At 38.2% G+C, this 13,127-nt stretch overlaps 2 protein-coding genes across 2 annotated transcripts; one reads left to right on the top strand and one right to left on the bottom strand.

The window, feature by feature from the left end:
• The first annotated feature begins 4,006 nt into the window (after nucleotides 1-4,006).
• LOC113339637 lies at nucleotides 4,007-4,402 on the top strand. Its single transcript, XM_026584877.1, has one exon. The coding sequence runs from the start codon at nucleotides 4,007-4,009 to the stop codon at nucleotides 4,400-4,402; it is 396 nt and encodes a 131-aa protein (XP_026440662.1).
• A 591-nt stretch (nucleotides 4,403-4,993) lies between these two features.
• On the bottom strand, nucleotides 4,994-5,831 carry LOC113339942. The gene is made up of 2 exons (XM_026585162.1): nucleotides 5,698-5,831; nucleotides 4,994-5,586 (listed from the first exon to the last, which is right to left on the bottom strand). Exons 1-2 carry the CDS (start codon nucleotides 5,762-5,764, stop codon nucleotides 5,021-5,023), a joined length of 633 nt encoding a protein of 210 aa, XP_026440947.1. The 5' UTR covers nucleotides 5,765-5,831; the 3' UTR covers nucleotides 4,994-5,020.
• Nucleotides 5,832-13,127: the final 7,296 nt, after the last annotated feature.

Genomic DNA, 13,127 nt, shown 5'->3' with positions numbered 1-13,127 from the left:
TGTTAGTGCCATGTTTAGCTCAACTGTGTTTCAATTCATTGTCAAGAAGTGATGGAATGTTAGGCTAGAAGCTTTGAAGCATTGTTTTGATTGAGCAATGGGAGAAATTAGTGCTCATAGCAAGCTAATTCTCTTTCCCATTCCATTTGTATGCTTAGGATGCATTGTGTTGATTGAGCATTGGGAGAAATTAGTGCTCATAGCAAGCTAATTCTCTTCCCATTCTATTTGAATGCCTAGAGCCATTGACTTGGCTTTGTTTCTTTTCTTTCTGATTCATTTTCCTTAGCTATCTCCACATCCCTGCCCTTGGCCTTAGGCCTTGGTTTGTATTGTCATCTTTCTTTGCTGTCTAGTATTTGCTTTGTTTAGTTCTTGGCTGTTCTTTTGTTTTCTGTTTTGCTTCCATCTTTGGCCATTGGCCACTGTTTTTCTTCCTCCCATCCTTTTGCCCTGTTATGCTTCCCTGAGCAGCCTGCATTACCCTTCTACTCTGCTGCCTCCCTTCCACTGCTTGTGCAGCTGCTGTGCAGTACTGCTGTTGCTGCTGCTTTCTTTGCCTTGTGCTGCTGCTGCTGCAACCCTGTTGCTGCTGCTACATTTTCCCTGTCTGCTGCTGCTCCAAAGCTTGGCTCACAGCAATCCAAAGCCCAGCTCACAGTTCACTTTCCAAGCTAAGGCCTGTCACTGTCAAGCCAATCCAAAAGCCAACTGAGCCAAAGCTCACTTCAACACTGAGCCCAAGTTCAGTTTACTGAAACCAAGCCCAGTTCACAAGTGAACTGTTAAGCCCAGTCCACAGTTCTCTCCAAAAGCCTAGTGTACTGATAGGCTAAAGCTAAAGCCCAGTTCATTCCAAAAAAAACCCACTAAGCCCAAAGCAAATTTAGAGCCCAATAGCAATTTAGAGCCCAAATAGCTAAACACTACAAAACACTCCCAATCTCTGTGGATCGACCCGTACTTGCACGAGCTACAACTGACGACCGTGCACTTGCGGTATTACTGTAGGCCCGCGTTTTATTACGCTTAATTTTCACACTCCTTTGAGGCCTACCACTTCTAAAAAAAGCGGAATTTCAAATACAACTGGCTCAGTCCAAATGTGCAACAGCAACAGGCAGGGAACTATTTTTTTGGCTGCAATAGGAAAGAGAGACTAGGAATTCGCACCTCATGCTACTGCACTTCCATGACCAATATTGGAAACAAAGAGCAAGAATTGATTGGTTGAAAAATGGCGACCTCAACACCAAATTTTTCCATACAAAAGCTACAATCAACAACAAAATCAATCATATTCACCAGCTCCAGGATGCAAACCAAAGATGGGTGTAAAACCAAAGACAAATAGTTGTACTAATGATACAGCACTACAAACAACAATACGTGGATGCACCAGCTACGATAGACTTGGAAATGTTTGCCAAAGTTACACCTAGAATCTCACAATTTCACCGCAACCAGTTAATGAAGCCGCCAACCTTTGAGGAAATTCACAAAGCATTGCAAAGTATCGGTTCTGAGAAATCTCCAGGGCCGGATGGTTTTGCAAGTAATTTTTTCAAGACGTTCTGGGATACAACTCAACCTCAAATTTGTGACCTTGTGACCAATTATTTTGAAAATGTGGAACTTGAAAACCCTTTCAACCACACAAATATTACCCTCCTACCAAAATCAGATAACCCGATTTCGGTAAATTATTATAGACCCATTGGCTTGTACAATGTGGTCTATAAGATCATTTCCAAACTGCTGGTAGATAGGTTGAGACCAATTCTCCAATTCCTTGTCAGTCCGTACCAGAGTGCTTTTGTGCCTAATCGAGCAATTCATGATAACATAGCTATATCCACTGAGATTTTTCATCACATCCGATCTTCACCTCCTACAAAAAACCCAAAAATTGCCATGAAACTTGACATCAAGAAAGCCTATGACAGCCTAGATTGGGGTTTTATCAAGAAGATGCTAAACTCACTAGGTTTTCCAGCCAAGTTTGTGGAATAAATCATGCTGTGTATAACTTCAGTAACGTATGCTATCAACATTAATGGTAATCCACAGGGATACATCAAGCCAACAAGGGGACTCAGGTAGGGTGATCCACTGTCACCATACATCTTCATCTTGTGCGCTGAGATCATATCCACCAATTTGGCCATTCTGGAAAATGAGGGAAAACTGAAAGGGTTATGTATTTCGTCAAACAACCCGCCAATTCTTCATTTTATGTATGCAGATGACTTTCTTATTTCTTGTTCAGCGAATCAGGAAACGTGAGACAACTTGAACAAAGTGTTACACAGCTACTCTGCCTCAGCAGGACAAGCAATAAACTTACAGAAATCGGTCATTATACATCACTCAAACACCCCTCCAAGTGTTCAACATTGGCTGACTCAGATGTTCAACATTCCAACAACGGTAAATCCTCCTAAATACTTGGGAGTTGATTTTAAGATTGGACGAAACTCGTCACCAATTTTTGCTCAACTGCTTCAAAGATTGGAAAGGAAAGCGAAAGGGTGGATGGAAAAATGTCTCAACCAGGCGGGAAGATGGTTACTCATAAACTCAAGCCTAATTCCTACAGCCAATCACATTATGCAAACGCAGTTGCTGCCGGTCCATGTTCACCAAAATATAGACAAGATTGCGAGGAATTTTTTTTTGGGTCATGATAAGGCTACAAAGAAGTTGCATATGGTAGGAAAAGAGAAGATTCACCTACCAATAAAACAAGGATCGAGGTTTGGGAATCAGAAATGCCAGGAAAAAATTTTTTGCACTTTTGGGAAAGTGAGTCTGGCAAATTCGTGAAACACCAAACACAATCTGCAACACTCTCTATCGAAGCAAATACTTGGGCATGGAATCGATCTTCAGAAGACTGCAACCTCCACAGGCAAATGCCAGCCCGACATGGAAAAATATTACAAAAATATCCCATTTTGAGAATGAAAGTTCTACTACTATTAAAGAGAAGTGGATACCACTTCATGAAAGTATACCAAACTTGGGACATATGTGCGATAACCTAGTAAGTTCTCTGATGGTACCGCACTCTTTTAATTGGAATACTGAATTGTTGGATAATATTTTCCCCACTAGCATCAGTAGTGCAATACGAGCCATTCATATTCCAAATCCACCTTCCCCGGATAAACCAATTTTGCCTCATGCCAAAAAGGGGCAATACACGGTTAAAAGCGGTTATGCGATGCTTCTCAAAACTACAACCGCAACAACCAACCAATCTCCACAGATGAGTGCAACCAACTTGGAGAAAAATTACAACATTCTTTCGAAAGCAGACTTCCCCCAAAAAATCAGACTTTTTCTCTGGAAAGTCAGCCACAATGGTCTACCAACGTTTGATGCTCTACATTATAGACACATATCCACCTCCAACATGTGTCCTATCTGCAACCAGCATCCAGAAACGGTGCAACACTGCCTTTTTGACTTCCCACGAGCGAGGGAGACTTGGGAAACGATGTGTAGACATGTCAACAGCTTGGCCAGCCAATACAATGTTTACAACAACATTGTCCTACCACCTCACCCGTGGCCAACAATCATTGCTCAGCAACAACATTGCGCTAGAAGCCAATCTGGGAACCAAGGGTTAGGTAGAAGAACAACAATACCAGCTTTGATACAACAACCTGTCAACTTTGAGTCTTTTCTGGAAATGCACACAAGGAAGGAGGATTTCACGTTGGCTTGTTATACAATGTGGAATATTTGGTTAACAAGAAATGTTAAGGTCTACAACAGCATAGTCCAAACACCGAAACAAATATTTTATATAGCCTTACTTCTCAGCCAGGAATACAAATGGGAAGTCCAACACAATATTTGCAACCAACACGCTACACAAAAACAACAACGGGAAAGGTCGACAACGATTTGGGTTCAATGGAAGGCCCCCCAGAACCAATGACTCAAAATCAACACTGATGGAGCGTCCAAAATGAACAATCAAGGAGAACCAGAGATGGCTGGAGCGGGTTGGATCTGCAGAAATGAACATGGTACGTTGATTATGGCTATGGAAACACCACTTGGAAAAACGACAGCAATCGTGGCAGATACATGGGCATTACTACTAGCTGTGAGGATGGCGGCCATCAAAGAATGGAACACCATCCAATTCGAATCAGACTCAACGACGCTGTTAACACTTGTCTCGAAGGACCCCTCTGAGGCACCTTGGATCATACGAACTTTGCTACAAGAAATACAACAACATCTCCGTTTACTGCAGACGTATGTGATAACACACACATATAGGGAAGCGAATCAAGCGGCGGATGGACTTGCAGACTTTGCAGCAAAAAAACAATTACAACACGGGATTGGAATCAGTAACAGAACATCAACCCACATATAGGAGCACACTCATCCTGATTTCCTTAATGTAATTGTTACGAATGACTCGATGGGGACTCGTTACCCAAGAGAAGTTCTTGTTTATTAATAATGAAACTTCTTCTTTTCAAAAAAAAACAACAAGTTCTTAGATCACCAGGTGGCCAACTGCGGTTGGATGGTTGAGAAAGGCCAAGGCCGGGGCCAGGTCAGGTCATTGTCCTCCCTCGCGCCGTGTTTAATCATCCAGAGCTCAAGAAAAGCACATCCGACTGTATTCCAGTGGAAAACATTACCAAGAATAGATCTTTCCCATTCTTGGCTAATCAATTACAGAACTGTCTTCAATAATACTAGTAACTGTCTTATTTTTGTTTAGTTAAAGCTTATATCTTTTATTCCGGTGGTGGAACCAAGTATATGCATCATCGGAAATGCAACGTTGATAGGACCCCGTATTTGGAGTTTCATTTCGAGAATTTGAGGACACAAACTGAAGAAAATATTTAACAATTTCTTTCATTATTTCAAACAATAACAGACCAACAGTAGAAGACAACACACAATGAAACCAAACAAATTTGGAAAATAAATAAAAAATATATGCTGTTAAAAAACCGTCATGCTAATCAATCTGCTCTTAGTTGTAGCTTCCATTGACATTTTTGTTATTTGCTGGATAAGATTTTTCTGGCACCGGGCTATTCGTATATGCTGGAACTTCACCGGATTCGTTGCCTTCGTTCACAGTGGTTTCCCTACCCTTTTCTACCTTACCTTTATTTAGGTCGGCTTCTGTGTGTCTACCGATTTTCACGCCAGCTAAGCCGTTCGCTACCTTCACCCCAGTTTCCTCACCCTCGTATACCTTGCCATTTTGCAAGTCAACCGCTCTAATGCCATCGTCGTTCACGTCTGCTAACCCGTTCCCAATGTTCACTCCAGTGTGCCCATGATTTTCCACTCGACCCTTCTCTGCATTCACAACGAGCGCTCCAGCGTTGTTTTCCTTGGCCAATCCATTCAGGAAACTTGCACTGTCTTTTCCACCCCTAGTTGCCTCACCTTTGTCTAAGTTCACTAGTGTATACCTAGTTTTCTGCACATCCACCATCCCGTGCGCCGCGTTTACCCCAGCTTGCTCCGTCTCGGATGGCCCAGACACAGCGACCACTTGATCGAGTCTTGAAACTCCTAATGCCATCTCTGTGTATACATATATTTTGTCAGCATTTAGTTAGTGATTAGTAAGTTAATCAACTATTGACCAGAAACACAAGAAAAATAAGTGTATGTCCCTGCCCTGCGGTTACTTACGTGCAATAGACAACATAATGAAAGCAGCGAAGGCAATACTGCTAATGACCAAACTTGTTCTTGCCATGATGGTGAATGGATGATGCAAATTGCAATGCAAATCTGTGATTGATATATCTAGAACTATAGCATTCGATTGAAGATGGATGATAATTCAATGCATATACGATATCTATTTATACACATATGTGTACTCGAATCATTTTGATATCCATTTTCATAGTGTAATGCACAACTAATCTTATATAATTTTCAACAGTATCTTTAAAACTGATCTTATATAATTTTTAACAATATCTTTAAAAATATCATATTTGCCTTGACAGCAAATTCTAAGATTCGATACAATGTAAAAAATATATTAAGTATCAACAAACAGTTTGTCTCAATCTTCCCAGTATCTTTGTAAGATAAATAATTGTCCAATTATGTACTGCACGTTACTATTTTTATTTTATTTTTGATCGGGCGGGTTTCCAACTAAGACCACTGATTTCAGTACCCAATAACTTTTCTCCCCTACTACTGCATGCCACCATTGAATAAAAGTTTTTGAAGATTGTTCAGATAGTGAAAGAACCTTCATTGAACCTATTAAGTTAGGACCTAGGCACCACGAATCTCTAACAATGTGAGTACTGGCTATGTTATGTTAGGCGAGGTGCCAAGCCCTTCGCCTAGGCGCCAATGAAAAATTTAGATTTTTTTTTGTTCACATCTACGCGCCTAGGGAGCTTTATTACCTGGGCGCCCTTGGACGACTAGAGCGCCTTTTACAACATAACGTAATGGTCCTCGTGTTAAATACGTAGGATATTAGCACCATGCTAGCATCTCCTAATTTGGTCAATGAAAAGCTTGCCTTGATGCCAAATTAGTACGAAAGAGGAATTATTATTAGGACAGAAATATCAGGAGGGTGCCTGGTTGGGGAAGTAGCCATATATATATACATTGTTATGTAAGTATGTCAACAAAACGAAAGATGACCTTGATCTACTGTGGAAGTAGGCCTGCACACGGTTCGGTTCGGTGCAGTTGTAGCTAAAACCGTTCATCTAACTGTGTTTGATGTGGTTATCACAATTAAAACTGCAGCCGAACTGTTTAGTATTCGGTTCGATTTTTAACCGCACCGATATTATTCGGTTACGGTTCGGTTTTCACCTATACCCTGCATCTGTACATAAATACATTCTGAATTTCTGAATTTCTAATGAACTGATATTACATTCCATACTTAAGTCTTGACAAGATAACCATAGTCTACAGATTAAAAACAGAGTTGAAGTTCACAAACAAGTTGACCAAAGTCTTAAGTCTAAAGATTAACCAAAAAGTTTGATGAAACCAAAGTTAAAAAGCAAGTAGCATAAAGAGTTGCCAGTAAAAGAAAAAGAGTCATCCATTTGATCTTCATTTCTCAAGTAGCAGACCAGTAAAAGATTGCAGTCCATCCATATCTCAAGCCAATCATCCCCTTAATCTTCATCCTTTCCCAAAATGTCTGCAACAAGAATGCAAAGAAGAAATATGCAAATATATTCAATGAAGTCTAATGATAAAAGGTATAAAAACTAACATATAAAAGAAGATAACATTCATTCAAATTTCAAGTCAAAAGAGAAGAGATTCTATTACCATCTTCAATGTTGGAATTGTCATCTGGTACATAGTCACATAGAAAATCAAGAGAGATAGGTTTTTGCAACCATCTTTGCGTACAGAGAAGTGCTTAAACTGTCCTTGTAGATAGCGAGCTTCTCCATGGGGTAAGAATGCGCTTTCCGGTACTGAATGCAGATTCTGATGCAACAGAAGACACTGGTATTGCCAAAATATCCTTCGCCATAAGTGATAGCACCTTGTACTTGGTACTATTAGCCTTCCACCATGACAGAATATCAAACTCCCTGGTAGACGCTTCACAGTCATCAAGCAAATACCTTTCAAGTTCTGACTTTGGATGAGTACTATGAACATTCATTCTTCTCCTTTTCTTCCTTGACTCAAGCATATCCTCAATGTTCTCTTCTTGCACAGAAACAACCATGTCATCAACACCAGCAGCAGCTGTTGACCTAGTACCTAAGACATCAGAACAATCAATAGTAAGTAATGATGATAACAATCTTTATGATAAAAAGCAGATAAGCAATATTAAGTAATGAACTAATGATGATCAATAGTAAGTAATGATGTCACCTTCCTCTGCATTGGTATTTTAATACATGCTGGTGTACTCATCATAAAGTCTTCCCGTATATTGTTTCACAGCCTTCAAAACAGTTGTAACCCTGAAATCATCTTGCTTATATAAACATTCCAGATCAAATTTCAAACCAGATTCTTTATCCCGAGAATCAAGCAACTTAGCAAAATACATAACAGAGTTCATATCTTCATAATCTCCCCAATATGCATTGTACTTCCGAAACAGTTTTTCTGCCATCCTAGAAATATGAGGATCTCGGTTTCCTATAGCTCTAAGACGAACCAATTGTTCATGGATCAATGCCAACTGCCATGGAAATTCATGTGAAGTAACCTGAACTGAAGCCGAGAACTTAACAGTAACATCAAAGAAGATTTTTAAACACTTACAAGACACCTAGCATATGACCAGTTTGCAGCATAGGGAGCATGCTGACGGGGCTTGTTCTTTTTCTTAGTATTCTTCTTTCTAGATACATCTCCCTCACATTCAGATTCACTAGATGAACTAAGATAATAATCTTCATTATCAATTACAACAGTATCATCATCGGTATTAGATAAAGCTTCACTTTCATGTACCTTAATCAACCTACACTAAAATGTAACTTAAACAACCTGCACAAAACCATTACTAACATATAATAAATCCATTAAATTAATAACAAGCTTCCAATCTCTAGCGAGAATCAGTTTTCATATTGAATCAGTTTCAAGTTTCATATTGAATATATATGCTATCAACCTACTAGAATTATAGAAATAAACATAGCAATAGAGCTACGAAAAGTAATTATACCTGCATGTATTGAGCTCTCACTGCTGCTCCTGTCCAATTGATGACACTGGTTTGAAGATACTCAATTGCGACACTATTTGCACTGACATTTTCCAAAGTCACACCAAAAAGATCTTCTATACCCAATCCAGCAAACATTTCTCAAGCATTTTCCCAATCTCCTCTCCAGTATGACCCTTGATCAAGCAAAACATGATGATCCTCTTTTGAAGTTTCCAATGGATATCAATAAAGCGCACTGTCACACACATATAATTGAAGTTGTGTGGAGAGGTTCATGTATCAGTTGTAAGAGAGACTCTTTGTTTACTTTCCTTGAAGTATTTCTTCAACTTCTCTTTCTCATCTTTGTACATAATTAAAAGATCTCTGTAAATGGTCATCCTGCTTGGTACTTTGAATCTAGGTTCCAGCTGTTCATTATATCTTCTAAACCCTTCTCCTTCTACAATTTTAAATGGCAGTTCATCTATGACGACAAACTCAGTCAATCTTCTTCTACACATATCCTTGTCATAACTTACAGCAACCAGCTGTGATGACTGTCCAGGCCTTGGTGGTGGAAACACCAAACTCTTTTGTCCCTTGAGATTCTTGTTGGGATTCTCTGGACATGTGCCTAATGTGTCTTCATGCTGGAAGTTCCATTTCCTCTACTATGTGCTTGCAATTTCTTCTTACAATGCTTACAATGCGCTTTTTCTTCACCGATCCTTATAAAGTCATTCCAAACTTTTGATCTAGTTTTCGCCTTCTTCTTCGGTACAACTTCAGGTGCAGGGTCATGTGTAGCCTGTTGTGTATCTTGTGTTTCTTGAGTAGCATCAACTTGAGGTGTTATAGATAGTGTTACATCAGTAGAACCAGCTGCAGTGGATGGAGAGGGAGATGCATTTGCCATCTTGCAGCTTGATAATGAAGCTGAACTTGATCCAATCATTGCCCTTCCAAAGGTAAACAAGTTAGTTCTTACTTCTTAATACAAGCACACATATTTCTTAAAACAATCAAGTTAGTTCTCATTCTGAACTTGATAATGAAACTGCACTTCATGTGAGTGACATTTCCTGCCATTTAACTCAATTTTAATTAAAAGCAAACAAAAAAAGTTGGAAATGGCTAGCACCTACAAAGTTATTAATACAACAAAATTTGAAAAAATAATTTGGATATCATTTTCATCACATCAAACATGATAAATCTCCACCAAAATCCAAACTATTCATTCAATTTCAGGCACATACCATTAATATCTCAATTACACAAGCAAAATCCAAACTGCTCTTTCAATTTCAGAGTAAACCTGACTAATTCAACACCCATTAAAACCCTTTTTCACACAGTCACAGATCATAAATCACTTCATTAATCAACAAACCTTTTTCAAAACATTTTACATCAACAAACCCTAAGTTCAAAACCAGAACAAGTCAAAATGAAGATTGAACTAGTTAGTAGTTACCTGTAATCAGACTCCTTCCTTTCCTTAACTCAAACTGAATGATAATAGCTTTCAGACTCCTTCCTTGAGTTCCTCCCCTTAACTCAACCAAAACCTAAAATAAAAAACCCATGACTGTAATCAGAAAAATAAGATTTGACAAAATAAATTGATTGATAAACACAAAACAACAAGCAAACGATTTCGATAAAAGAAACCCTAAGTCCTAACAGAAGAATAATTAAAAAAAAACCCTAGAAATTGAAAAACAAACAAATCAATCGAAACGAGAATGAGAAATAGAACATGAGATCTATTTACTTACTAGATAGGGGTTTGAGGATTACTTTATGGAGGTGGTTTGAAAGATCAGGGTGGTGGTTCTATCGTCTACTGGTGGTGGAGGAGACTGAGGTTAAGAGTGAGAGGAACTGAGGAAGAGAAACGAAGAAGAGAAAAGACTGTAGCGATCAGGGTTTCGAAATATATATGGTGTAGGCTTTATCTAGACGGCTAGGATTAATCGGGATAAAAACTAATCGACGGTCCCTATTAAATCGGTTTTTCGGTGCGGTTAGTTAACGGCTATGGGTAGAACCGTGCACCGAACCGTAGATCTAATGTTTATTAAATGAAAACCGTGACCGACTGTTGGATCATCGGTTCGGTGCGGTTAGTGCGGTTTCAGTGCGGTTTGCGGTTTCGGTGCGGTTAGTGTGCAGCCCTATGTGGAAGTGGAGACTCTTTTTTATTCTCTGTACGGTAGACGGATTTTTGATCCTTCATTTTGTCAGTGGCATAGCTAGTGCTTCTCCATAGGTTTGCCAGAATTTCTCCCTTACAATTTGGACGGAAAAAGTACGTTCAAAAGACTGTTATTATTGCTTCGTTGTTACGGCAATCATGCTATATATGAATAACAACCAAAAAAAAAATGGTATCCGGTAGTAAGTAAATAAGAAATTAATAGATTGAATTTCTGGGGATTTGTTGAAACTCATGTTTGCTATCAAGCTACGAATTTGAGGCTTACTAACTGTTTGATGAAATGTTACACAGAAAGAAACAATGGTGTGAGTTATCTTTGCATTAATCGGATTTAAATATAATGGGCAAAAAAAGATGTTTTTCTTTTGGTTTATAAGAATTTGGTCGATGATTATATCAATATTTGGGAGTTAGAACTCTATTGCACAACAAATCACCTTACAATAAGTTCAATTATGAATTCTAGGCTTCTAGCTTGTTAAGTGTCAAGTGTTACAGAATTACATTGTCTTCAGTGCAAAGAAAACTCAACTAAAGAAAAAGTGTGATGGTATTTGTGTTTTGTCAATCAATAGGAAAAGAAAAACTGTAGTTTCTTAAACAGACCAACAGATTTGTAATGGAACAATTTTGGTGAATGGTAAAGGGTGATGGTAATTTTGTATTTCAATGAACATACTACCCATCTTTTTTTTTCTTTTCTTCTGAAACATAGTAGTATCCATTTACACACTCCTAAAACTAAGCATTATAGGAATTGTGGTCTTTAAGGCAACAATATATGTCCATTAGAACTAAATTTTGTTGTTATACACTAAGTTCAAAACCTAAATATTACTTGCATTCACCTCTTTCCTGTTGAATTTACCTCTTCCTGTTGAAAAACTTGTCAAGAACGATTATGGCATCCAATACTCGGATCGGAATGAAAATCACCAATAAATCAAAGTTGTTTTTGTTGTTAATACAGAAGAGCAAGAAGAAAGGTCAAGAATTCTATAACGCTTATTTTTAGGAGTGTGAAAATGGGTACTAATTCATGAACAGTTCAGTAGTTAACAGTTACAATAATTATTATAAATGGGTCATATGACCAAAACCCATAACGTATGGGAATAGTTTTATAGCTTTATGAAACTAGTGTCTGGCGTGATTCGATATGGCTCTTATGTGTTTCCATTTGCGTTTACTAACGTGTGCCCTTTTTGATACCATGTAGCTAGGTTTCATCAGAATCGTATAGTTTGGATGAGAATCTATGTGACATTCTAAACTTTTTTTTTCCATGGTTTAACTGAACTCATTAGACAAATTACGCACTTAGAATTGTTAAAACTCTTATACTCAGTGCTCTTAACTTTTTTTGTTTGCCTCAAAAACAAAAAACAAATATTGTACCTTGCTAGAAAAAATTCTGCCTAGATCAAACCATTGGGTGCCTTAATAGTCCTGTATGCATGATGGACACATGTCTAATAGATGGCATTAGGGGCACCTGGTATATAATTATATTAAAACCGAGAAAAACACGGGATTCAATCTTCTTTCCCTTTCTCTCTTATCTCTCTCTCGTGATTGAAATCTAAGGAACTTAAAGATCGAAAATCTATGGAACTGAAATTATTTTCGAGGGAGCTCTCTTGATATAGGATTAGTTGAGTTTTTGATGTTATTAATAGTTGTTGTTTTATATAATATAGGGGAGAAATTGATGTCATAGCCATTTAGTTTGTGATGAATGGTTTTGTTGATGTGATTTTGAGTTCTGAATGGTATTGAAAGAATGGGTTTCAGCTGGATTACAATTCCTAAAGAGGTAAAGAAGTTTCTGGAGGAACCGAATTCAACCATGAAAAAAAAAAGGCACATCTCGACACCAACGAAACTGCTACCTAAGTGCTTGATAAAATGCCTGAAGGGATAAGAAAGTGGTAAAAGGTTCTTATTGTTTTCACTAAAATACTTCCATGGATTCTTATGTACTCTTTTTTGTTCATTTTCGCATGCAATTTATTCGATGGGGATTGCTAGACAAAATGCTGAGCTTCCTTTGGTTAGTATCGTCAACCTGAGAAATGCCTAGTGGTTTTTGTATTTAAATTTCGTTCTTTTAAATACAATTCCCTGGATAAATACAAGCTATACAGTTTGATAACTAGATTTCTTTAATTTAAGTTACATCCATGAGTATTTTGATGTGGATATGTT

Source organism: Papaver somniferum, unplaced genomic scaffold (genome assembly GCF_003573695.1).
Source record: "Papaver somniferum cultivar HN1 unplaced genomic scaffold, ASM357369v1 unplaced-scaffold_21, whole genome shotgun sequence".
In the NCBI taxonomy this organism is placed as follows: domain Eukaryota; kingdom Viridiplantae; phylum Streptophyta; class Magnoliopsida; order Ranunculales; family Papaveraceae; genus Papaver; species Papaver somniferum.
This window is presented reverse-complemented; position numbering and strand designations above follow the sequence as displayed.